Consider the following 27913-nt stretch of genomic DNA (forward strand, 5'->3'; position numbering starts at 1 on the left):
AGGCCACACCGTGGACCAATTCTGACACCACGTCATCGCCGGGACCGTCTTCAGTGGGCAACACAGTACCAGCATTGGCGCCACCAGCAGTGGAGAAGAGTCCTCTTCTCAGACGAGAGCCGTTACTGTATCTCAACAGCAGATGTCAGAGATAGTCTGGCGACGCCGAGGGGACCTTATTCGGATGCTTGTGTTGTTGAGGGAGACTCGTGGGGTGGTCCTAGCATCATATGGTGTGGGGTGGAATTGGTCTTGCACAGAGGGTCGCCTCTGTGGTCTTCCAGAATATCAGACCAGGGAGAGGCAATGGTGTCACACCAGTTCGATTCATTGATAAAGTCTTGAGACCACACGCCATACCTCATTTGGCACGTCGCCGCAACAACGAGTTTCAGCATGATAACGCCCGTGCCCACACTGCGAGAGCCACAAGAGACTTCCTCCAGCAGAATGGCAACTGAACAAGCAGTGGCCTGCCCTCAGTCCCAATTTAAATCCCATTGAGCACCTGTGGGACGAGATTCAAAGACGGTTGAATGACGTCCGACCAAAGCCGACAACTGCAGCTCAACTGCGTCATCCATTCCACGTATCGACGTCGCACGGCAGTCATCAATGCACATGGCGGACACACGAGATACTGACTTGTGATGCCATTTTCTCAGAGACTAGTGTTGTGTTTCACTTTAAGAACATTTTACACTTAAATTTCAACCTTGATGATCAGTTTTAACAAGTTTCATCTTTTTAATATGTCTCAGAGTATGTTTACAGTGTTTGGACAAATAAGGTTTCTCATTTATCTATCCATGGTGACGTTTCTTTTGCGGTTCAGGATATTATACACTAGATAATCGAGAATGACCAAGGACACATCGAAATACCAGAATTTAAAGACAAGCGGGCTGCCATTTGAATAGATATTCTCATGCACTGAAACCAAGAATGTTTCCTCTTCCTTACCAGAATGATGCAGCGAATTTGGCTGTGCGTTTGTCTTGGAATAGCAGGTCAGTGCCTTGCTGGTGGAGATGACGATAAGATTGTGAAGAAACCGTATGGCGTCGCAATGTGCCGTCAACTCTGCCATCAGATGATCGACTGCAACGTTTACCTGTTCTCAAGGTCGATTCTCAGCTGTTGCATACCTCTATCCAGTAATACGGACTGTTCCGACGGTACATATTTTTTCCCCGAAGATAAACAGGTAATCGATGATCATTTTGTGTGTTTAGACGTAAATGAGTTTAGATAGAACTCACCAAATGTGTATTCCGTTTAGGAATTAAAGACATTCATAATCATGTTTATTTCAAAACATGTCTTGTCTGTGTATACATTCTAAACACATGTTTTACAGTGTAGTTTTATTTTCTTAGTCTGTTTTGATAACTATATCCCGGATCCGTTCGCTGCAATAGCTCACTTCAAGTCCGAGGCTCAAAATAGCCATTAAATGAAATCACTCTCAAGCGGGACAGAAATTTGCACTAAGTTAAGATAGGAACGATGGAGGTGGCGACGTCAAATCGAAGCTATGTTAGCGAATGGGTCCAAGATATTTATCAAAATACAATACTATACTGAACCGCAAAAGAAACGTCATCCCAAATAACATCGCATGAAAAGTTCAATCCTAATTGTGAATACACAATGCCATTTAGAAAGTGGTCAAATGCAACAAATGTTATATTTGGGATAACACTTTCTTAGTAAAGTACAGATTCTCGTACGGGACGGGGCTCAACCCAAAAAAGTACGATAATCTGGACTTTTCTAAGAAAGTGTTGTCCCAAATATTACATTTGTTACAAATCCTAATTGTGTTTATTTCGAAACAACATTAATGCATGCGTGTCAGATAACATTGTTTCACAGGTGCATATGAGTGTTTATCAGAGAAGGTGTGTCTGGGCGAGGAGTGGGAAGGATTTGGGTGGGGGTTGCAAGGCATATATTTTGTAGTAAAAGTCAAAAAACAAAACTGAAAAGCATACTAGTTTTATATCAAATCATAGGCAAATAAACACAAAATACCATTTAGAAAGCGGTCAAATGTAACAAATGTATATTTGGGATAACACTTTCTTAGTACAGAATCTGGTACTTGTTTGGGTTGAGTCCCATCCTGGATTCGAACCCACACTGCCAGAGTTCATAACTTTCGGCCAATTTACTCTTGTCAGAGGGGTACACAGAGTATGTGATCAAGACTACCAGTTGTTGGACTTTCTTTTTTTCTGAAGCCTAGGTGGGTTAGATCGGAATTTATACCACGTGGATTCTCAATGAATTAAAGGATTTGCTTGAATTATTGAAATCTCAGAAAAGAACCAACTTCAATTCTGTCAAAACATTTGATTTGTCAAATTTGTACGCAACTTTCACACATGACAAACTTAAGGGAAAACTTAATTCCCTGATCCATGGGGCTTTTGTTACAAAACGTGGTGACCATAGATACAGAAATAACACTTCCTCAATGAAACAGCTCTGTAAAATATGGGGGTAAGGCATTGAGGCAAGTAGGCATTCCCAAGGGCACCAATTGTGCTCCCCTTCTTGCTGATCTGATTCTTTATGGATACGGATCGGAATTTCTGCTCAGATCGGCACAGTTCCAGCCACTTACTTAATTTGGTCAAGAAATTTAACTTAAGCTTCATGTATATCGATTATCTGATATTGTTCAATAAAAATCCAATAGCCAATTCCCTTCCACTGATTTACCCTCATGATAAATCGTATTATCATATACCTATCAATGATATGAGGCATTTCGCATAGATATAACATGGAGACAGTCATATCAGAGGGGGTGTACTAACCAAACCCGTATTGCACCCCCTGCCGGGCTGATATGGCTTGTCAATGCATTTAAATATCAGCCAGGGTGGTACGAAATTGGAGTTACGTCCCTTAGTGCGTCGTCTGCTCATCTGTTCGACTAGCTTTCCGGTAACAACGTCTTCCAAGCAAGGTGAAAATGTATTGCATTCTCCTTCAAATAGATACAGTTTAAAATTCGATGTTATGGCATATGATGAAATTGGTTAGCTTCGGCCCTCGGGCTGATATCATATGATAACCTCTAAATACTAAACATTTGTTATTCGTACAGAAACGTAAAATGCAATGTATTCTGAACCAACTACCATATTAGGTCATGTCTATGTAAAAGCGTCGTATTGGCTGTCCGTCTGTCGTCCGGTCAGTACGCTACTGTATGGAATCCTAGGAGGGACATTGTCACGTTGTCGCATTGTCACCCCAACAATATATATATATATATATTTATACAAGCAAAAAGTGTCAAAAATAAACAAAGCGCGACAACGCGACATTTTTGGCCATCTGTCGCATTGTTGCCCTTTGGTTAAAAAAAAGATTATTCAATGCGACAATGTGACAAATGGCCAAAATGTCGCGTTGTCGCATTGTCGCGCTTTGGTTAAGTTTGACACATTTTGCTTAGTTTTGTAACGGCGACAATGTCCCTTCTGGGATTCCATACTATTGGAATCCATTATTATTTTCCATCCATTAGGTTGAAGCAAGCATCAAGTTAACTTCTCGTGTCAGCTGCCAGCAGAATAAGCAGAGGGTCATCTTGAGCAGAACAAAGGCACGCCAGTGTGTGGAGTGGGGTGTTCAAGGTGGGTGTCTTACTACCCTCAATCCTTGAACCAGAGCACATCATTCAAGTGATGCCGCACAGCCATGAGAGTCATGAATATTTTTCTTAATTTTGTTTTGTGATAGTAACTAAAAGTGTTGGTATGGTAACTGTTTGGTTGGTTTGAAGTTGGTGAGCAAGTAAGAAAACGTACAACTTTATGGATAACACCTTCTGGTTTATTGCATATAGCTTGATAACGGTGTTAGAATCTACGTCGCTATATACAATAAACCAGAAGTTGACATCCATAAAGTTGTAAATTTGTACTTCCTTACTTTCAGTAGGTATATTGTGTGATAGTAACTAGCAGTGTTGATATATTGTGTAATAGTAACTAGCAGTGTTGATATATTGTGTGATAGTAACTGGCAGTGTTTATATATTGTTTGATAATAACTGGCAAGGTTGATATATTGTGTGATAGTAACTAGCAGTGTTGATATATTGCGTGATAGTGAATAGCAGTGTTGATATATTGTATGATAGTAACTGGCAGTGTTCATATATTGTGTGATAGTAACTGGCAGTGTTTATATATTGTGTGATTATAACTGGCAGTGTTGATATATTGTGAGATTGTAACTGGCAGTGTTGATATATTGTGTGATAGTAACTGGCAGTGTTGATATATTGTGTGATAGTAACTGGCAGTGTTGATATATTGTGTGATAGTAACTAGCAGTGTTGATATATTGTTCAAAAGTCACAAGCGGTGTTGATATATCATGTGATAGTAAGCAGTGTTGATATATTGTGTGATAGTAACTGACAGTGTTGATATATTGTGTGATGGTAACAAACAGTGTTTATATATTGTGTGATAGTAACTGACAGTGTTGATATATTGTGTGATAGTAACTGGCAGTGTTGATATAGTGTGTGGTAGTAACTAACAGTGTTGATATATTGCGTGATAGTAACTGGCAGTGTTGATATATTGTGTGATAGTAACTGGCAGTGTTGATATATTGTGTGATAGTAACTGACAGTGTTGATATATTGTGTGATAGTAACTAACAGTATTGATATCTTGTGTGAAAGTAACTAGCAGTGTTGATATATTGCGTGATAGTAACTAACAGTGTTGATTTATTGCGTGACAGTAACTAACAGTGTTGATATATAATGATAAAGTGTGTAACAGTGTCGATATATTGTGTGATAGTAACTAACAGTGTTGATATATTGTGTGATAGTAACTGGCAGTGCTGATATATTGTGTGATAGTAACTGGCAGTGTTGATATATTGTGTGATAGTAACTGGCAGTGCTGATATATTGTGTGATAGTAACTAACAGTGTTGATATATTGTGTGATAGTAACTGCCAGTGTTGATATATTGTGTGATAGTAACTGGCAGTGTTGATATATTGTGTGATAGTAACTGGCAGTGCTGATATATTGTGTGATAGTAACTAACAGTGTTGATATATTGTGTGATAGTAACTGCCAGTGTTGATATATTGTGTGATAGTAACTGGCAGTGTTGATATATTGTGTGATAGTAACTGGCAGTGTTGATAAATTAGTGATAGTAACTCGCAGTGTTGATATATTGTGTGATAGTAACTGGCAGTGTTGATATATTGTGTGATAGTAACTAACAGTGTTGATATCTTGTGTGAAAGTAACTAGCAGTGTTCATATATTGTGTGATAGTAACTAACAGTATTGATATATTGTGTGATAGTAACTAACAGTGTTGATATATTGTGTATTAGTAACTGGCAGTGTTGATATATTGTGATAGTAACTGGCAGTGTTGATATATTGTTTGATAGTAACTAACAGTGTTGATATATTGTGTGATAATAACTTACAGTGTTGATGTATTGTGTGATAGTAACTAACAGTGTTGATATATTGCGTGATAGTAACTTACAGTGTTGATATATTATGTCATAGTAACTAACAGTGTTGATATATTGTGTGATAGTAACTTACAGTGTTGATGTATTGTGTGATAGTAACTAACAGTGTTGATATATTGCGTGATAGTAACTAACAGTGTTGATATATTATGTCATACTAACTAACAGTGTTGATATATTGTGTCATAGTTACTAACAGTGTTGGAATATTATGTCATAGTAACTAACAGTGTTGATATATTGTGTGATAGTAACTAACTGTGTTGATATATTGCGTGATAGTAACTAACAGTGTTGATATATTATGTCATAGTAACTAACAGTGTTGATATATTGTGTGATAGTAACTTACAGTGTTGTCGATTGTGTGATAGTAACTAACAGTGTTGATATATTATGTCATACTAACTAACAGTGTTGATAAATGGCGTGATAGTAACTAACAGTGTTGATATATTATGTCATACTAACTAACAGTGTTGATATATTGTTCAATAGGCACAAGCGGTGTTGATATATCATGTGATAGTAAGCAGTGTTGATATATTGTGTGATAGTAACTGACAGTGTTGATATATTGTATGATAGTAACTGGCAGTGTTCATATATTGTGTGATAGTAACTGGCAGTGTTTATATATTGTGTGATAATAACTGGCAGTGTTGATATATTGTGTGATAGTAACTGGCAGTGTTGATATATTGTGTGATAGTAACTGGCAGTGTTGATATATTGTGTGATAGTAACTGGCAGTGTTGATATATTGTGTGATAGTAACTAGCAGTGTTGATATATTGTTCAAAAGTCACAAGCGGTGTTGATATATCATGTGATAGTAAGCAGTGTTGATATATTGTGTGATAGTAACTGACAGTGTTGATATATTGTGTGATGGTAACAAACAGTGTTTATATATTGTGTGATAGTAACTGACAGTGTTGATATATTGTGTGATAGTAACTGGCAGTGTTGATATAGTGTGTGGTAGTAACTAACAGTGTTGATATATTGCGTGATAGTAACTGGCAGTGTTGATATATTGTGTGATAGTAACTGGCAGTGTTGATATATTGTGTGATAGTAACTGACAGTGTTGATATATTGTGTGATAGTAACTAACAGTATTGATATCTTGTGTGAAAGTAACTAGCAGTGTTGATATATTGCGTGATAGTAACTAACAGTGTTGATTTATTGCGTGATAGTAACTAACAGTGTTGATATATAATGATAAAGTGTGTAACAGTGTCGATATATTGTGTGATAGTAACTAACAGTGTTGATATATTGTGTGATAGTAACTGGCAGTGTTGATATATTGTGTGATAGTAACTGGCAGTGCTGATATATTGTGTGATAGTAACTAACAGTGTTGATATATTATGTCATAGTAACTAACAGTGTTGATATATCATGTCATAGTAACTAACAGTGTTGATATATTGCATGATAGCAACTAACAGTGTTGACATATAATGTGATGGTAACTAGCAGTGTTGATATATTGTGTGATAGTAACTAACAGCGTTTGATATATTGTGTGATAGTAGCTTTGGCAGATTAATATTTTATACATACAAGTTAGGTTTTAATTTTATTTTAGCTATAGTTTTATACACATTCTCTTTCAGATTTGAATTAAGTACATAGTTTATTTACTATGTCATACTTTTGCCATATAATTGTATTTCAAATTAAACATTAATACCATAGCTTATCTGTTTCATTCAGTCTATTATTTATCCAGCCTTGACTAACCATACCACTGCATGCTTTTCACCCAAAGCACTTAGTATCCCACCCCGCGCTTAGACTACTCTATTGTTCTCTGTGGTCACTCAAAGCTGACCACAGGTATACCTTTGTTTCTAATGATCTGGGGCAGTTGCCAGATTACACTTGACGTATATACATCAGTCATTTTGTGTATTTTTGGGATGGATCTCGTGTTCATAATTTTATTCATGGATCCAATGGATGTGATAATTTCATGGATTTGAAGGTTAGTCGTTGTATATTTCTTGTGTGATGCTTTATATGTATTTGTGTATTTCTAATTCTTAAAGTTAGAAATAAGTTGTGCTTGGTTTATTGCTAATCAGGTTGTGTATTGAATTCACAGTTCAGTGTATTCTGCTACGATTATTTTATATGATAAAGTATTATAAACATTTTTTTAAAGTGATAAATAGCTTATTTTTCCTAGGCTATTATCATCTTAACTTGTACATGAACTAAGTAAATCTAAACCCTAAATAAACTCATAGTAATTCTATACCTCATATCACATTAAGGTAATTGTGTTAATTGTGTATAAGAAAGATATGTGTGAAAGTGCATTATTTAAGTAATTTGATCAATCCTTATTTTAAATACCTATTTTACTTTTGTGTTGTGTATACTTATAGTGTAAATAGTATCTGCATTAGTTTATACTTTGTCAATGCAGATGTAACTGGCACTATCTTAGAAGCCTTGGTGACACGGCACAGGTTTCACCAATCTGGTATGTATTGTTTATGTGTTATTCATGAATGTATAAATGTATGTATCTATATATATGCTGACGTCGTATATCTTTGTAATTATCATGTAGTATTGTACTTGTCTAGTGTTACAACAGTAGACAGGGTTTATGTTTAGTATAAATTGATTATCGCGTCGTCATAAGCATATTATATATATTACTGTATCATTGTGCAGGTTTCTTACTACGTGAGTAATATAGGTTTCCCGCTATTTTAAGTTCATATAATGTGCTATGTCTTATGTGCAGTATGTCTTATTATTTATACATTGTTGCAGGCCGTATTTATTCACCTTTCTCTTCTGAGAGAATAAACAGCCATCAGCTCACACCCTGTTGCCGTTTGTTGTTGTCTACCACACGGACAATCAGGTGCTACTACATTGGAGCCCCCAGTGAGGATTTGATGGGACCATGAGGAAACTGATGTTCACATGAGACCAACCACTGCGTTATGTGACGTCACACTTAATGATCGATCCGCCATTATGACGTCATATGATCTGCGATGTTTGTTGACACCAGAACGGTAGATATGTGATTACATGTGACTTAAGTGTTGATGAGACATTGGATATTATTATTATTGTAAGCATATACTCTTCAAAAAAAGAAATTTGACATAGATGTAAAACCACTTTTTGCCAAATATCTAAAATAATTACATTAAATGAGAACCAAATAAGTCAAACAGAAAGACAGAAAGATGATGTGTCTATAATTCGCCAAAACACATGCAAACAGGCGGTAACAGAATGCCAAGACTGAATGCAGCTCAACGGAACAACAACATTGGGAGATTACAAGCTGGAGCAACTCAGCAAGAAGTGGCCAGGCACTTTGGCGTATCAAGACAGACAATCTCCGCACTGTGGACCCGATACAACAACTCCAGCAGAGTTGACGACAGACCAAGGTCAGGAAGACCAAAGGTGACAACCCAAGCACAAGATCGATACATCCGGCTGCGACACCTCCGAGACCGCACTACCCAAGCCACGTCTACAACCACACAGGTCCCAGGGGTACGCAGAATATCAGATCAAACGGTACGCAACAGACTGAGGGAGGCTGGACTTTTTCCACGAAGACCTGTTCGACGTCATGTATTGACCCCACGTCATCTGGCGGTCCGTCTGCTTTGGTGCCAACAGAGGGTTAGATGGGCACGTGCAAGGTGGAGAAATGTACTGTTTACTGACGAGTCCCGTTTCCTACTCACACGTGCTGATGGGCGCGCACGTGTCTACAGACGTCGGGGTGAACGTTACGCCTCCCAACAGTGTGCAGCAGGTTGTCCCATTTGGCGGCGGGAGTGTCATGGTATGGGCCGGAATTCATCACGGTGGTAGGACGCGTCTCGTGCATGTGGCAGGTGCATTGACAGGTGTGCGTTACAGAGACTTGATCCTACAGCCTTACGCTCTTCCTCACGTCAACGTTCATGGCGGACAGTTCCTGCAGGACAACGCTCGACCGCATATTGCACGTGTTTGTCAGGACTTCTTACAGCACAACAACATCCAGACATTACCATGGCCAGCCCGGTAACCAGATTTGTCCCCGATTGAGCATCTGTGGGACGAGTTGGATCGACGCGTTCGCAGAAGGAATCCACCGCCCCAAACTCTTCCGGCGCTTCTTAATGAACTTCAGCATGAATGGCAGCACATCCAACAGCGTGTTATTGACAACTTAATTGCATCTATTGGTCGTCGGTGTCAAGCGGTGATTGATGAACGTGGTGGGCACAGCCGATACTGACATTTTCTGTACCCCTGTGACATTAACTGTATCGTGTACGTGTGTCTGTCCAGGTGACACGATTAATGTTTTGAACATTGTGAACATTGATCTTCAAACAGTGTTTCAATTATTGTTTCTGTGTCCTATTTTGAAACAATCGCATTATATTACATTTTGAAAGTCAGTGTCAAGTTTCTTTTTTTGAAGAGTATATGTACTCTTACTCAACGTTGAGTATTTGTGAATTGATCATGATCATGACACTCTACACTTGTGATAATTGTGACACATAGTGTGTGTTTGTGCATGGATCCAGCAGTGAAAGTAATTAACAATTTATTATCATAAACTTTATAAACGCAGCCAAGTTGAACTCAAAACTGCGAGTGTGTGAAATTGTATATTCACTGAAAGAAACTTCTGGATATTGCTTAACTTGTCTCTTATGAATAGCATGTCGTATTTCTGTATTCTTTTGTTGTGATGACAATGCTATGCTGTTCTTGTCATGTGTCATATTTGACATGTTGTCTTCAGAAATGACTTCTCACTTGCATGTTTAGCCATGCAATGAATTGCATGTATGATTCATGCTACATTTGTGTTGGATGTGTATGATTAAAATCTGTCCTATAATCTGTGTGTTTATGCATATTTTGTTTGCTATATACATGTATTATACTATGGCCATTTTCAGGAGCGCTCCGACCATACCTATTATTCATGCCAGTCTTATGCCTCATCTATTTTTGTTTAGTATCTAAGTACTGTATGATTGGTCTGTGTGTGTTTGTGGATAGGTAGTTAGTAAAATCAACTACTTAACTAACATAAACCATATAGCTATTACTTTAATTCCTAAATAGAGTTGTAGGTTAATTGTGAGGTTAGCTCACTACATGTAGTTCATTAGCAGTTGTTGTCTTGTTAGATTGCTACATTCAGGGAATTGTTGCTTGCTTTTCTAGTAATGTCTTTGGTGTTGGTTTGCAATTGGTGTTCATTTAGTTTTGAACTCGGTCAACATCGTGCAGCTAAGGTTCATTGTCTTTGCTTAATCATGTAGGATCAGTTGTGTATTTTGTCCACTATCTGCGCGCGCCATAGTACACTCTACACTGATGCACATTGCATTCTAATACTTAGAAAGTATTACTTGATGTGGTAAGTCATCATTAGCATGTATTGAAGACAAGCTTTAGTAAGTAGCTCGCGGGGTACCTTTACACTACATGTCTACATACTTAGATTACATAGCAATTCCATTGACCTTGCCAATTATTTCCTATAATACACATGTAATGGGTATATTACCGTAGAATTCCTACACTGCGTGACATCATTGCACTTTGATTTCACACGTGTGTGTAGTTAAACATATTCATTTAGCTTATTGTGTAGTTTCTTTTCTGTGTGATCAGGTTCAGAGGGTTCTTTCGTGCCTACTACTGTCACCCTGGCCCATACTCCACAGCTTCCATACTTTTCTGGTGACAGGAAAGGGGATGCCGATTTCGATCAATGGAGACACGAGTATACTTGTATGTCTAGTCGTTACTCTTCAAAGATCATTGCTAAAGCTGTTCGGCGCTCGTTACGTGGTAGGGCTGCTAGAGTGGCTATGCATGTAGACAAGGATGCCCCATTGGAGACACTCATCTCCAAGCTTACTTGCGTGTTTGGTGATGTTCACACGGAACACAACATTATGTCACAGTTTTACACAGCCAAGCAGGGGGATGAAGAAAGTGTAGCAGAGTGGTCATGCCGACTAGAGGATATCTTGAGCCAAGGAGTCACACTTGGAAAAGTACAGCCTGGACAAACAGAAGATTTACTTAGGACTACCTTGTGGGCTGGACTAAGATCACAACTGAGGGACCTCACAAGTCACAAGTTTGATCAAGGTGGCTCATTTGAAGACTTCCTTCGTTACCTCAGGCAGTTGGAAGTCAACTTAAAGGAGAGGAACCCAGTGTCTAAGAAGAAGCCTGATGCCACAAGTAGGGCCACATTCACTCAGGATTCAGAGCTTAAAGAGATCCGTGGAATCCTGAAGTCCATGTCAACAGAGATTGCTGCTCTCAAGAAACAGAATAAGGACGCCAAGGAATCAGACTCTACACAGGCAAAGACAGGAGCAGCAAGGTATAACCATGGTCAAGGTCAGTCATGGCAGTCAGGTCGAGGTCAGCAATGGCAGATGCCCCCTCGACAGTGGATACGTCCACAACAGCCAAGAGAAAATCCGCAGTTTGGACGTGGTGGCCAACATAGATTTCAAGGACCACAGACTTTTTCTGATATTCTGGTTTGTTACCGATGCGGACAACCTGACCACATTAGGAGAGGATGTAGAACCAGGATAGACAATGGTCTTTTAAACTTCAATCGGCCTATGGGGAGGGGCGGACCATTGGCCTAGACACACAGCATGTCAGCACTCAACAGCAGTTGGTTGCAGAGTTAGTTGGTAAGCCTACTGAGATCATGGTCAATGGTGTTAGTTCCAGGGCTTTACTTAACACAGGATCGACCATTTCTTCTATTTTCGAGTCTTACTACCAACAAAATTTCAGTGAGATTCCTATTGAGCCACTTAAACACATCCTTAACATCGAGTGTGCAGATGGAGAGTTTTTACAGTATAGTGGGTACATTGTTGTGGAAATTCAGGGAACGGGAAGTGCTCTATCTAAAGTCCAATGTTTACTTCTTGTAATTCCTGACAGTTGTTACAACCAGACAGTTCCAATAACTCTAGGTACCAACGTTCTCTCTGTCTACCTGCTCCAGTGCAAGAAGGAGTTCGGGGAAAGATTCCTTCAGAAAACAGACCTCCATACTCCTTGGTATTTGGCCCTTCGTTCTTTGTCCCTTCAGGAGAGAGAACTTGTCAAGAACAATTACTCCATAGGACGAATTAGAAGTTCAGAGCCAGGTCGCAATATAATTCTATCTAATTCTGAAATTGTTATTCGTGGACATGTGATACAGCCCCTATCTTACAGATTCACTTGCGCCATAATTCAGCCTACAAGAGGATCAGTCATCCCAGACGACCTTGACATTGAACCAATTTTAGTATCATATGATGGAAGAGGACAGACGATGTTTGTGGACATACATGTATCAAACCTCACAGCTCATTCTGTTTCCATTCCAAGTCGTGCTCTCTTATGCGAACTACAAGTTGTTAGCACAGATAATGTACCAGAGATTCAACCTTTTTACTCCAAGTAAGGACTCGGATATCATGAATCTTAAGGACTTAAAGGAAGCAAGCGTAACAGACAAGGAAATTCAACAGCCCGGCGACATACCAACGGCTCATGAATGAAAAGGAAGACACCAACAAATGCACGTGCTCCTCTCGTTAATATCACCAGTACCCAGCCTTTGGAATTAGTCTGTATGGACTTCCTTACTCTGGAGACTTCAATGGGAGGATACCAACATCTGCTTGTGATAACTGACAACTTCACACGATACGTCCAGGCAATACCTACTCGGAACTTAACTGCCAAGACAACAGCAGAGGCGTTCTACAACAATTTCGTAATGCATTATGGGATGCCCATGCGGATCCACAGTGACCAGGGTGCAAACTTTGAAAGTAGACTTATGAAGGAGGTTTGTGACATTCTAGGCATATCTAAGTCAAGGACCACACCGTACCATCCAATGGGGAATGGCATGACAGAAAGGTTTAACCGGACACTGCTTGACATGCTTGGTACTCTGCAACCAAGCCAGAAGAAGGATTGGAAATCCCACGTGAGACAAATGGGAGGAGGACCCTTACATCGTTATTTCTCAGCCAAACATGGGCATTCCAGTGTTTGTTGTGCAGAAGGAAAACGAAGAAGGCAGAACACGTACTCTGCACGGGAATCACCTTCTTCCTATAGGATCTTTGCCAAGGACAGATGAGCCAGACAAGCCAGACAAACCAATTCCAACTCCAAGACCACGTCGCAGGAAAGGACAAACATTTATCCAGCCTTGACTAACCATACCACTGCATGCTTTTCACCCAAAGCACTTAGTATCCCACCCCGCGCTTAGACTACTCTATTGTTCTCTGTGGTCACTCACAGCTGACCACAGGTATACCTTTGTTTCTAATGATCTGGGGCAGTTGCCAGATTACACTTGACGTATATATATCAGTCATTTTGTGTATTTTTGGGATGGATCTCGTGTTCATAATTTTATTCATGGATCCAATGGATGTGATAATTTCATGGATTTGAAGGTTAGTCGTTGTATATTTCTTGTGTGATGCTTTATATGTATTTGTGTATTTCTAATTCTTAAAGTTAGAAATAAGTTGTGCTTGGTTTATTGCTAATCAGGTTGTGTATTGAATTCACAGTTCAGTGTATTCTGGTTACGATTATGTTATATGATAAAGTATTATTAACAGTTTCTTTAAGTGATAAATAGCTAATTTATCCTAGGCTATTATCATCTTAACTTGAACATTAACTAAGTAAATCTAAACCCGAAAAAAACTCATAGTTATTCTATACCTCACATCACATTAAGGTAATTGTGTTAATTGTGTATAAGAAAGATATGTGTGAAAGTGCATTATTTAAGTAATTTGATCAATCCTTATTTTAAATACCTATTTTACTTTCTTGTTGTGTATACTTATAGTATAAATAGTATCTACATTAGTTTATACTTTGTCAATGCAGATGTAACTGGCACTATCTTAGAAGCCTTGGTGACACGGCACAGGTTTCATTGTATCATTGTGCAGGTTTCTTACTACGTGAGTAACATAGGTTTCCCGCTATTTTAAGTTCATATAATTGAATGTCCATTAGATTTAAGGCCATTATGTTTATTATAACAATGTCAATGTTCTATGTCTTTTGTGCAGTATGTCTTATTATTTATACATTGTTGCAGGCCGTATTTATTCACCTCTCTCTTCCCATCAGCTCACACCCTGTAGCCGTTTGTTGTGTTTACCACCCCGACAATCAGGTGCTACTACATAGCTAACAGTGTTGATATATTGCGTGATAGTAACTAACAGTGTAGTAGTATAGGTAATGATGGTTCTGCCGCAACCCCACTGGAGCCGGATTTATATACCTATACTGCTACTACAGGTGGCATTTGTTATGTGTAAATGACTATGGGATTCAACGATAGTCATGAGATTAAACTAAATTGACTCTAGCTCACCACCACCTGGAGACTATTGGTAATTGATGATCGTATGTGTTGGGTTTACTGATATAATATATACCTTGTGGTAATTCTCTCAATTTGATAATTTTGTCTATGAACATAAATGTTTTGTGTTCTTCATTTGTTGGTTTGACATTACTGATATAATAATTTTGTCCATGAACATAAAGGTTGTAATTCTCCATTATTATATATTTATGTAAGCATTTGTCTAAATGTGATCTAATGATAGTAAGCAATCTATTTTTAATCTCCAACCAGTTCTTTTGTTTTGGCACGGAATAATTGACGCGCTTGTTGTCTCCCCTGTTCTATAATTTTTTTTTCTCGTCTTCGATAATACCACTGGTCTTACGAGATTTTGATCGAATCTCCTGCTTCATTGCGTTGTATTTGGTGAGTTCTGACAGCACTAAACGAAACTCCTCCTCGGATATCTTACAATCAGCCATTGGTGTCGAAATTTGATCCTCAATGCTGTACAACTTTGCTTCGGCGAGTATCCGAATCTTATCGTGTTTTAATGCTTTCTTTTGCAACCTACGAGAAATGAATTTTATTGTTATTTCTGCCAGTCCTGAGACTCCGGCCGCTATTTCCATGCCGAGCACGATAGGCGCGGCGATTATAGTTGATAATAAACCAACACCTGCTACACCGAGTCCCATGCCAGCTATTACAAGCGCGGTGTCAACTCCGTCCAGAGCATTCACGGCTCTGCTATACTTTTTATACAATCCAAGACTCAACTCCCTCTCCTTCTCTATTCGATGTTTTATGTCGCTTATTTGATGTAATCGAAATCCATCAACAGTATCCATCTTTTCAAATACTTCATCGAGCGCCGGATATAAACTCATAGTGTATATTACGGTCATATAATAGTCTTTAATTGATCTTGCTTAAATGTTTTGAGAGTATACATCAACCTTATCAAATGAATATTATACGGCAAGAATATCTTAGAAAAAGAAATGCTGTCACTTTTAATAATTTGGACCCCCTCGAGGGTTGCAACAGGTGATGCTCCAATATGAATAATGCTGCAACGTTGACGCTCGTGTTTCATTTGCCATTTAATAGATAGTCCTGGTAATATTTCGAAGGCATTTTCCGGTGCACACTTTTTCGTTTTGATGGGATATAAGCCGCGAGTACGATGCCACTATTTATTATCTTAGTTAAATTATGTGCCTTACCCATCATCACATACGGTGGGGTAATGACGATATTCAATAGCCACTCGATTTTAGCGTCGACCATAGTCCATTTTTTATCGTCGTTGCGAGTAATATTGTACGAAGTGTTTTTAAGGAGTCTACTAACGTCGACATCGCTTAAATCTTCTAGATTACCCATGAATGTAACTTCTTTCCGCTTGTATACATTATCTTGTAAGTGTAAAGCGTATAACTTACCATCGGTACCGGGTCTACCGAATCCTTCTATGTCTCCGAGATCGGAAAGCGCAATTGTATTACATTGTCTGAGCGTTCCAGGGCCTGATGAATCAACCATTATTTATAATATGGAGTGTTACGCTTAAGCATCCTATATGTACAGGTTGGTGTTTTACATCTAATACAGAAATTTTGAGGTCTGAAATAATACCCCGCTTTAATTTTTTATATTGTAATGTTGAGAAAGAGTCCGTTCTACCGCTATTGTATTTTACATCTTTCATTGGAATAGATCTGAGCAGAGTTGAAGGACTTTCTAGTTGAATATTTTCCGTCGTACTTATTTGATCAAGATGGATGCACAACTCTTTATAGGGAACTAAATCGGGTAGTGTAACTCCCTGATCTGATGTATTGTCGAATGTTATATCTCCGTGTGCAAACCCAAGTGTAACTGCTAAGAACCCTCCAAAATGTATTGCCTTTTCTCCAGTGTCTAATTTCAGCATCCCATTCGACTCATTTTGTGTGAGACTAACTCCAATAGGCTTAAAAATTTCATCATTGAGGGAGCATACGCTGTAATACCCATCAGGTATAGTAATGGACCCGCCAACACTTAATACAAACATATTATTATATCTTGAAGCACTTATATTGGTCCACCGCGGGTAATACGTTACATCGCATAGAGCGACTTCGAGTTGACCATCTGAATTATCAATAGTATGAAGCAGTTGAATAGACTGACCATTTGTTATTCCAGGGAGTGTAACATACATATTAAATATACAATGATACTATATCATAGCTTAAATTTGGAATCAACCATCATTTATAATATGGAGTGTTACACTTAAGTATCCTATATGTACAGGTTGGTGTTTTACATCTAATACATTTTTTTTGAGGTCTGAAATAATACCCCGCTTTAATTTTTTATATTGTAATGTTGAGAAAGAGTCCGTTCTACCGCTATTATATTTTTCATCTTTGACTGTAATAGATCTGAGCAGAGTTGAAGGACTTTCTAGTTGAACATTATCCGTCGTACTTATTTGATCAAGATGGATGCACAACTCTTTATAGGGAACTAAATCGGGTAAATCACGTCCCTGATCTGATGTCTTGAGTACTGTTATATCTCCTCTCCATTCAAGTGTGTATGCTAAGGTCTCGTAAAGCTTTACATCCTTTTCTCCAGCGTTTAAAATCAGCATCCCATTCGACTCATTTTGTGTGAGACTAATTCCATTAGGCTTTAAAAATTCATCATTGAGTGAGCATACGCTGTAATACCCATCAGGTATAATGTGTTTTTTACTATATATTACTGTCTCATTATTATATCTTGAAGCACTTATATTGGTCCACCGCGGGTAATACGTTACATCGCATAGAGCGACTTCGAGTTGACCATCCGAGTTATCGATAGTATGAAGCAGTTGAATAGACTGACCATTTGTTATTGAGTGTGACATACATATTAAATATACAATGATACTATATCATAATTTAAATATGAAATCGAGATACATTACTAATCAGCCGATTTTAGTAACTGCCTCTGGTGCTGATTTTTTCGTTAAATTCCCTGATATCTTTGAAAAGTACAGGGTCACGGCAACTAGCGATAAAATGGTGCACGATTGGTTTCACAATCCGATGCAATTTTGGCAGAATCAGTTAAACTTTGCCATATGGTGTGCCACAACGGGATGTGGTGTATCTCTTTATGCTCCAGGATTTGAACTGAATAAGTCTGTTTTAGCATTTCACGTATACTATCAGATAAGACGTATACTTAAAGAAATTAGTGCTCCATTACCGCAGGATCGAGCATGGAATTCCACAAATAATCCTTACAATAGGTTCGCGTATGAGCGTATTTGTCCGGTATTAATATTTCTACGAGTAAAAATTGGCGTATTAAAGGAGCAAACCATGGTCTAGGTGCTCCTTACACAGGGGAAATAACCGTCAAAGAAGAAAGCGATGATTTATTTAAAGAAGTTAATAAAAAAGAACCATTTAATGCGATTAATTTGTTGTATACCAGCAAACTTTACATAAGAATGTATGATTATTTTATAAAAATCCATCATTGGTATAAAGCCTGGGAACTTTCGAGTAACGATTGGAGAGGGGATATTATGAGTTTTAAGAGTTGTTAAATTTATATTGTTACAAAATTTATACAACTGAACGATACCGCAAACGCTTGGAATGAATTTCTTAATGATAAAACGGAAAATAATTTTACTAACCCAGGATTTGTAAGAGTTAATAAATCAATAAGAACTTATGTATGGGCAATTCTCGGTGCACAATCGCAAACACGAACGTCCATTATCGGTACTGGTACGGCGCTCGAAGCGCAAAAACAGTTTGTCGTAAACGTGGAGGACGCCATTAATTCACCAGTTGACATACCATCGTCTATAAAGCGTTATCAAGATGTATTACAGTACGCTCAATCCAAAGTGGACTACGTTTATGCGCCGGGACTATACATGTCTCCGAGTAATATGGAACTTAAGATCGGTCAAGTGATAGGTTATAATAATAAAATTGTTATTGCTACCGATCAACAAAAACCAGGTATAAATTCAGATATTAACGTTGAATAAATAACGCAAACAATCACAGGCGAAACGGGAATAGTCAAGCCACAGTTATCTACTATCGCTCCTACTGACGCACAACTACAAGTACCACCGCATATTGTGGCTAAAAATAAACAACATATAGATGAAAAAACAGCGCTTGTATTGGGTGGAGTTGCGGCTGGTTTACTCATGATTTGGTTAGCGAACTGATTTGGTTAAATAGTTCTTAGCGGATACGTACAACAGCCCTGCAATTGCTACGATCAGTGCCCACAAGTTTTGACTAAGCCAAGTGGTGGTCTTAGCTAATAAATTCAAGAGCCAGGAAACAATACTCCCTATTATACCGGGAAGTGCAGCCGCGGCTTTCTCAGCGAGATTTCCCAGTGCTGAACCTAATGCTTTTAAATGCTTTTTTATCCCCCCTTATTACCATCCCTATCAGTAGGCGGTGATCCGCCACTACCACCTGTACAGCCACCGGTTAACGCGAGAGTCAAAGTCGATATAATAAATCCCAACGCGGTTAAAATACTGGCAATTGTTATTCCCTGTTCTCTGAACAATGTTTTAATTTTATCGGCCAGTGTAGTGTCATCGTTGAGGACTTGATCGATAGTTTCTCGATTTGTGAACGAAGTGCCTTTCTATTACTGGAAGCAGCCTCGAGGCGGGCCGATCTTTCCTCTTCTAAGTTACGCAATCTTTCCGCTACGCGGCGTCTACTGAATTCATAGCCCGCCTGTTCAAGTTTTGTTTTCTCATAAGCTATATGCTTGTCGATTTCGGATATCTTGGCTATATTATTGATGAGTTCTCCCCGCATTGTTCGCATTGCCTTGTCAAGACCTCGTAATTCCCTAATACTAAACTTCGAGGATGGTACCTGTAACGTGGAATTATCGTAATGGGTATCCAATATTTCTCCGAGTCCGTCCGAGGCCACCTTCGAGGAAGCTTCCAAATAATCTGTGTTACCGAGTTCATCACGCACAGTCCGAAGAACCTTAGTAGTCTTTTCGGAAAGTTTTGCTCCTCGTGAGTAGTCTACAAAACCTAATTCATCACGAACAGTGCTGATGCCGTGTTTACCGACTATCGTAGACAAGGCTAGGGGCTTACGAGTACGATAATGCATAAGATCAATATCCGGGGAGCCAAGCAGTCGCAATATTCCTTTACTATCTAATTCAAACTTTGAATAATCACGAACAATAGGACTAACATCTTTAAAGGTATCGTAATAATCATTGACGTTTTAAAAGTTCATCGTTAATATACATGCCACCAAAGCTGGTTTCATCAGTACCCTCTTCGATTGTACTCGGGTTATCAAAATCATCTAGATTAAAATCATCCATTTTTATATTAAACATATGGTTATATAATTTCAATATAACAATGTCTTCGCAATACGGACGCAAGTAAAACCCACAACGTAGACTTCGAGATCCATTAGGGGTCAAAGCAATTCGCCAGTCTGTAACTATAACTAATAACCCGAGTACCATCGATCAGAATCAAACGCTTCTGGTTCGCTTTCCTAATCTCGGCGCACACGATGTGTTAGTTCCGGGAACTGTCCGACTAGCATTTGCGATTATTTTGACTTCTACCGACGTTAACAGGGAGCCTGTTCAGAACATAGGTCGTGCTATCGTTAAGAAATTCGCGATTAAAATTAGCGGTAATGAAGTTTTGAGTATCGACGATAGCGATGTATACTATTGTTACATGGATCTCTGGAGAACGGATAAAGAGCGGGAAAACTTACAGTACCAAGGTATTTGTAATCGGAACACATTGAGACTGCGTGTAGATGCTTCTAGTGGTGATAGTACCGTCGTAAAAGATCAGGCCGTTGCCGACGCATTAGGTAACCGATTCTATATTCCCCTAGACTTTGAATTACTAGATTCCCACATGCCCTTTTATCAAGCATCCCTAGGCGATAGGTTAGAATACGAACTCACTTTTAATGACTACGGCAGAGTAATCAAAGTCACTGGGGATGAAACGGCTAGCTATTCCATTGACAATATCTCGCTGGAGTATGATATGATAACAGATCCTGAATTAGCCAGACAAATTCGTAACCAGTATACAGGAAGTTTAGCCATTTTGTACGATCGCGTGCTTCGACATCGAAAGATCACGAGGTACAAAAAAGATACGACGTGGAATATCAATCTAAACGTCCCCACGAGGTCGTTGAAGGGTATTTTAATGTTGTTCGAGGACCCCTCCGATGCATTTAAAAGAAATACCGAGAAGTTCTACAATCCCAAGATTACAAAAGTAGAATTGACTATCGAGGGCGTTCCTAATCAACTATATAGTCAAGGAATGCTAGCGTATCAACAATGGGATGAGATTAAAAAAAACCTTCTATAAAACGAAGCCCAGAAGTTAACGCGGTCGTGAAAGATCTGTCTCTCGGGGGTGTATCGATGGATGAATACCTCACCACGAAGTACGCGCTATGGCTCGACATGCGAACAACGGACGATGACCAACTACACGTTAGTGGGAGGAGAATAGAAAATGCTAGCGAGGGTGTCACTATACAGATAACGAAGCTCCAGGAAACGGCTGGTAAATTAAACATATATTTCTACGTGATTATGGATGCGCAACTTAATATACAGAATGGACGACTCGTGCAAGCAATCTATTAATAATCTTTTACCTAAAGATCCGCACTGCGCTATCATATGCGGGCAAACGGATTGTGGAAAAACAGCTTTTATTCTAGATATTTTACAAAGTCATTATCGGGACGTTTTCGATCATATTATTATTCTGTGCCCGACTATAAGCGTTAATAAAACATACCAATATATATAATCTGATAGTGTGTAACAGTGTTGATATATTGTGTGATAGTAACTAACAGTGTTGATATATTGTGTGATAGTAACAGTGTTGATATATTGTGTGATAGAAACTAACAGTGTTGATATATTGTGTGATAGTAACAAACAGTGTTGATATATTGTGTGATAGTAACTGGCAGTGTTGATATATTGTGTGATAGTAACTGGCAGTGTTGATAAATTGTGTGATAGTAACTAACAGTGTTGATATATTGTGTGATAGTAACTAACAGTGTTGATATATTGTGTGATAGTAACTAACAGTGTTAATATATTGTGTGATAGTTACTAACAGTGTTGATATATGGTGTGCTAGTAACTTACAGTGTTGATGTATTGTGTGATAGTGACTAACAGTGTTGATTTATTGCGTGATAGTAACTAACAGTGTTGATATATAATGTGATAGTGTGTAACAGTGTTGATATATTGTGTGATAGTAACTAACAGTGTTGATGTATTGTGTGATAGTGACTAACAGTGTTGATTTATTGCGTGATAGTAACTAACAGTGTTGATATATTGTGTGATAGTAACAGTGTTGATATATTGTGTGATAGAAACTAACAGTGTTGATATATTGTGTGATAGTAACTAACAGTGTTGATATATTGTGTGATAGTAACTGGCAGTGTTGATATATTGTGTGATAGTAACTGGCAGTGTTGATATATTGTGTGATAGTAACTAACAGTGTTGATATATTGTGTGATAGTAACTAACAGTGTTGATATATTGTGTGATAGTAACTGGCAGTGTTGATATATATGTGATAGTAACTAACAACGTTGATATATTGTGTGCTAGTAACTTACAGTGTTGATGTATTGTGTGATAGTGACTAACAGTGTTGATTTATTGCGTGATAGTAACTAACAGTGTTGATATATAATGTGATAGTGTGTAACAGTGTTGATATATTGTGTGATAGTAACTAACAGTGTTGATATATTGTGTGATAGTAACTAACAGTGTTGATATATTGTGTGATAGTAACTAACAGTGTGTTTATTGCGTGATAGTAACTAACAGTGTTGATATATAATGTGATAGTGTGTAACAGTGTTGATATATTGTGTGATAGTAACTAACAGTGTTGATGTATTGTGTGATAGTGACTAACAGTGTTGATTTATTGCGTGATAGTAACTAACAGTGTTGATATATTGTGTGATAGTAACAGTGTTGATATATTGTGTGATAGAAACTAACAGTGTTGATATATTGTGTGATAGTAACAAACAGTGTTGATATATTGTGTGATAGTAACTGGCAGTGTTGATATATTGTGTGATAGTAACTGGCAGTGTTGATATATTGTGTGATAGTAACTAACAGTGTTGATATATTGTGTGATAGTAACTAACAGTGTTGATATATTGTGTGATAGTAACTGGCAGTGTTGATATATATGTGATAGTAACTAACAGTGTTGATATATTGTGTGATAGTTACTAACAGTGTTGATATATTGTGTGCTAGTAACTTACAGTGTTTATGTATTGTGTGATAGTGACTAACAGTGTTGATTTATTGCGTGATAGTAACTAACAGTGTTGATATATTGTGTGATAGCAACTGACAGTGTTGATATATTGTGTGATAGTAACTAACAGTGTTGATATATTGTGTGATAGTAACTAACAGTGTTGATATATAATGTGATAGTGTGTAACAGTGTTGATATATTGTGTGATAGTAACTAACAGTGTTGATATATTGTGTGATAGTAACTAATAGTGTTGATATATTGTGTGATAGCAACTGACAGTGTTGATATATTGTGTGATAGTAACTAACAGTGTTGATATATTGTGTGATAGTAACTAACAGTGTTGATATATATTGTGATAGTGTGTAACAGTGTTGATATATTGTGTGATAGTAACTGAAAGTGTTGATATATTGTGTGATAGTAACTAACAGTGTTGATATATTGTGTGATAGTAACTAACAGTGTTGATATATAATGTGATAGTGTGTAACAGTGTTGATATATTGTGTGATAGTAACTAACAGTGTTGATATATAATGTGATAGTGTGTAACAGTGTTGATATATTGTGTGATAGTAACTAACAGTGTTGATATATTGTGTGATAGTAACTAACAGTGTTGATATATTGTGTGATAGCAACTGACAGTGTTGATATATTGTGTGATAGTAACTAACAGTGTTGATATATTGTGTGATAGTAACTAACAGTGTTGATATATATTGTGATAGTGTGTAACAGTGTTGATATATTGTGTGATAGTAACTGAAAGTGTTGATATATTGTGTGATAGTAACTAACAGTGTTGATATATTGTGTGATAGTAACTAACAGTGTTGATATATAATGTGATAGTGTGTAACAGTGTTGATATATTGTGTGATAGTAACTGACAGTGTTGATATATTGTGTGATAGTAACTAACAGTGTTGATATATTGTGTGATAGTAACTAACAGTGTTGATATATTGTGTGATAGTAACAAGTGATGTTGATATATCATGTGATAGTAAGCAGTGTAAATGACATTGCTGATAAATTAGACTGTATGACAAGACTGTCTTGTTTTAAAACTTCGTTACAAAAGCACCACCCCACGTCACCAGCGTACTTCGCTTATGGAACAAGAAAATATATTATCTTACACACAAAACTGAGATACATGTGCAGTCAATTGAATTATGATTTATATAGAATTGGTATAAAAGATCACCCGCACTGTACATTTTTGAATATCATATCATTATCTCATGGAATGTACATTGTTTAGTCATCAGCGTGAAATTATGTTAAACAGCCTTGAAAATATCGTTCATAACATACCTGTGTTGATATATTGTGTGATAGTAACAAGCGGTGTTGATATATTGTGTGATAGTAAGCAGTGTTGATATATTGTGTGATAGTAACAAGCGGTGTTGATATATCATGTGACAGTAAGCAGTGTTGATATATTGTGTGATTGTAACAAGCGGTGTTGATATATCATGTGATAGTAAGCAATGTTTATATATTGTTCGATAGTCACAAGCGGTGTTGATATATCATGTGATAGTAAGCAGTGTTGATATATTGTGTGATAGTAACTTACAGTGTTGATATATTGTGTGATAGTAAGTAGTGTTGATATATTGTGTGATAGTAACAAGCGGTGTTGATATATCATATGATAGTAAGCAGTGTTGATATATCATGTGATAGTAACAAGCGGTGTTGATATATCACATGATAGTAAGCAGTGTTGATATGTCATGTGAAAGTAACTTAAAGTGTTGATATATTGTGTGATAATAACAAGTGATGTTGATATATCATGTGATAGTAAGCAGTGTTGATATATTGTGTGATAGTAACTAACAGTGTTGATATATTGTGTGATAGTAACAAGCGGTGTTGATATATCATGTGATAGTAAGCAGTGTTGATATATTGCGTGATAGTAACAAGTGATGTTGATATATCATGTGATAGTAAGCAGTGTTGATATATTGTGTGATAGTCACAAGCGGTGTTGATATATCATGTGATAGTAAGCAGTGTTGATATATTTGCCATCTTTGCGACCTCATAAAGCGAACAGTAACACCAATGTTCCATTTGTTCAATGTCCCTTTGATGTTTCAGTGCATGAGAAGGAACAGCGTCTCGGGCTGCCACGGCTGTTGTTGACCTTGTCGAGTATAAACAACATTCGTCAGTTCCACCAACTACCATTAAACAGTGGCAGCGAGTATGAGTACCCCTTTATTAAGGACCCAAGGAGAGTCAGGGCGATAGCCTATATTCCTTCACTGAAGAGGATTGTAGTGGACATGGAACTGTCCCCACTCCTTGTCTCATTTGCTTTAGATGGTTATGACAAAGTAGTCCTGGAGAGGGGTCTTTATACTAGTACCATATGCGTGGATGATGGGAAAAAACTTGTGTTTGTCCATGTACTCCGAAGTCCCTTGAAGGGTATATGGCGCGTGTCGGCAGATGGACGTAATATTAAACACCTTCTTAATTTCAGAGGGGAAAGCGTCACAACCTTTTCGATTGACTGCCGTAATAGCAGATTGTATATTTTTAAATTTTCAGGCATATATTCATCGCAATACGATGGAAGTGACATGACTCCCTTCCTGATGAAAGTTTTCTCCCGCATCACCCTGTTTGATCACGTTAACCAGGAGTATTATAACCATCGTATCAAGGATGGAGTGGTTCTCAAAATATCTGTTTCGGATAAAACAGCGACTAGTATGATATCAGTTCCTCATACAGTGTCAGCTCTTGCTCAGTACGGGAGTGACATGTATATCAGTTTCTTTAACACCGAAAAGATTGGTGTTCTTAATTTGGAGAGTCGAAAATATAGAGAATTCCAAAGGATGCCCTACAATATGACTGGATATGCAGTAATTTTGTGCATACTATTCTAACAATATTTCGCAGTATTAATGGGTGAGTTCATGTGTCGTAATGTCGTGACTTCATAAACATATCGGTAATATTATTCATATTTAAAATACGTCTAATCCACACCAAAAAGCATGCTCAAAGCTTGAGAACTCGATTTTCTTTCTTAACTCCTAAGCTGCATTTGAGGCACTTTTGTCCAGTCACATTACTATCTCATCCTACCGGGTACCCACTCACTACTTGGTGACCAGAGGCACATTTCGAACAAAGTCACTTGCCTAAGGAGACGCCATATGTGCTATACGTCCTTCAATGTGGGATAAGGAGCCCTAGAAAGTATCCTTGAAAGTATCAGGAGTCAAGCTGCAGAACGCGGTCACCCATCCAAATACTCTCCGAGGCCGATGTTGCTTAACTCCTGATACTTTCAAGGATACCTGTTTTTGTACCTGTGCACGGGACCACGTGCCACCACGTACTTCTCATGGGAAAATAGGTCGAGTTTCCTTTGATTTAACATATTTTATTCAGATTGAAATGGATTTGGAACAAGTTATCCAACTTAGGACTCCCTCTCCATGGTATTTACAAAACTTGTACAGTAAATCATATACAAGGAAAACAGAAAAGAAGATGAGTGTAAAGATAACAAGAAATGTACAAAAGAGAGACTAGTATATGTACATAAAAGTGTTACCCAAATCTCTTTGTATGACTAATAAACATTTGCACTGCTTTAAAGATGTGTTGATTTTCGATAATGGACAAACATTCATTTCCGTTTAACATCAAACTTAAATCTAATTTAACATTTCTGTTCATGGCGTTCTGTAAAATGTCCCGAATTATTATGAACATAGTTTTTCTTTGGTGGACGTACAATGAACACTTTAATAAATAATATTATGCGTTTTCACATGGATTACCACATTGACATATTAGATCACTTTTTATCTCTATTCTGTATAAATCATAATTTAACTGGCTTTTCATGTATCTTAAACGAATATGATAAATATTCAACTTTCTAACACCATAGGAAAAATATGGAGGTGCAGTGACTTGCTCTTTTAGTATGTATGTCTTGAATTGGGATGTAGATGTACAATTTCTACCTGCTGCAGGAATAGTGTTCCATAACCTTACAGTTGATGGAATAAAAGAACACGTTGAGTGTTTTAATCTAGCATATGGAATCTCAATATTGTCTGAATTTCTGAAATTATATGATACATTTGAACCTACAGTGGTTGGTACAATGTCTTTAAGATAAGTTTGGGCAATATTACTTTGTATTTTGTAGAACAAACATAGCTTACGTTTCCTCCTTCGTTGTATTAACGTTTCCCATCCTGTTTCATAATACAGATGTGTGTGCGAAGTATACTTTGGGAGCCCAGTAACTACTCTGGCAGCTTCTAGTTGGAGATTTTCTAACTGAGTTGATAATTCTATATTACACCCATCACACACTACACACACATATTCGAAATGAGGTCTATATGTCTGTTTAATATGAATTTTAATTTTCTCATTGAATTTATCATTTTTGATGTTGATTTAATTATGTTATCTTTGTGACATGACTATTTTC

The 27913-nt window shown here is 37.7% G+C and overlaps 3 protein-coding genes across 4 annotated transcripts in view; 2 read left to right on the forward strand and 1 right to left on the reverse strand.

Annotated features, from left to right (window-relative positions):
• Positions 1-27913, forward strand: part of LOC124128980 (protein kibra-like) — a 250613-nt gene that overhangs the window by 91941 nt on the left and 130759 nt on the right. The gene's annotated exons all lie outside the window — the stretch shown is intronic.
• Positions 1-27913, reverse strand: part of LOC124133735 (thyrotroph embryonic factor-like) — a 97484-nt gene that overhangs the window by 59178 nt on the left and 10393 nt on the right. The window lies entirely within an intron of this gene.
• On the forward strand, positions 838-26799 carry LOC124133740. Of its 2 annotated transcripts, XM_046498260.2 has the most exons (3): positions 838-1207; positions 3548-3656; positions 25540-26799. In XM_046498260.2, the coding sequence occupies exons 1-3, from the start codon at positions 968-970 to the stop codon at positions 26337-26339; spliced, it is 1149 nt and encodes a 382-aa protein (XP_046354216.2). In that variant the 5' UTR covers positions 838-967; the 3' UTR covers positions 26340-26799. The 2 variants fall into 2 exon arrangements, with proteins under 2 accessions (XP_046354216.2, XP_046354217.2); XM_046498261.2 differs by lacking the exons at positions 838-1207; positions 3548-3656 and adding an exon at positions 11216-14082.

This window comes from Haliotis rufescens, unplaced genomic scaffold, assembly GCF_023055435.1.
Source record: "Haliotis rufescens isolate VD_foot unplaced genomic scaffold, xgHalRufe1.0.p SCAF_7, whole genome shotgun sequence".
NCBI classification, from domain to species: domain Eukaryota; kingdom Metazoa; phylum Mollusca; class Gastropoda; order Lepetellida; family Haliotidae; genus Haliotis; species Haliotis rufescens.

Coding starts and splice junctions, on each gene's coding strand:
- LOC124133740 (XM_046498260.2), top strand. CDS start 968: ATGATGCAGCGAATTTGGCTGTGCGTTTGTCTTGGAATAGCAGGTCAG. Junction 1,208..3,547: donor TTTTCCCCGAAGATAAACAG/GTAATCGATGAT, acceptor TCCATCCATTAG/GTTGAAGCAAGCATCAAGTT. Junction 3,657..25,539: donor TGTGGAGTGGGGTGTTCAAG/GTGGGTGTCTTA, acceptor TTGATGTTTCAG/TGCATGAGAAGGAACAGCGT.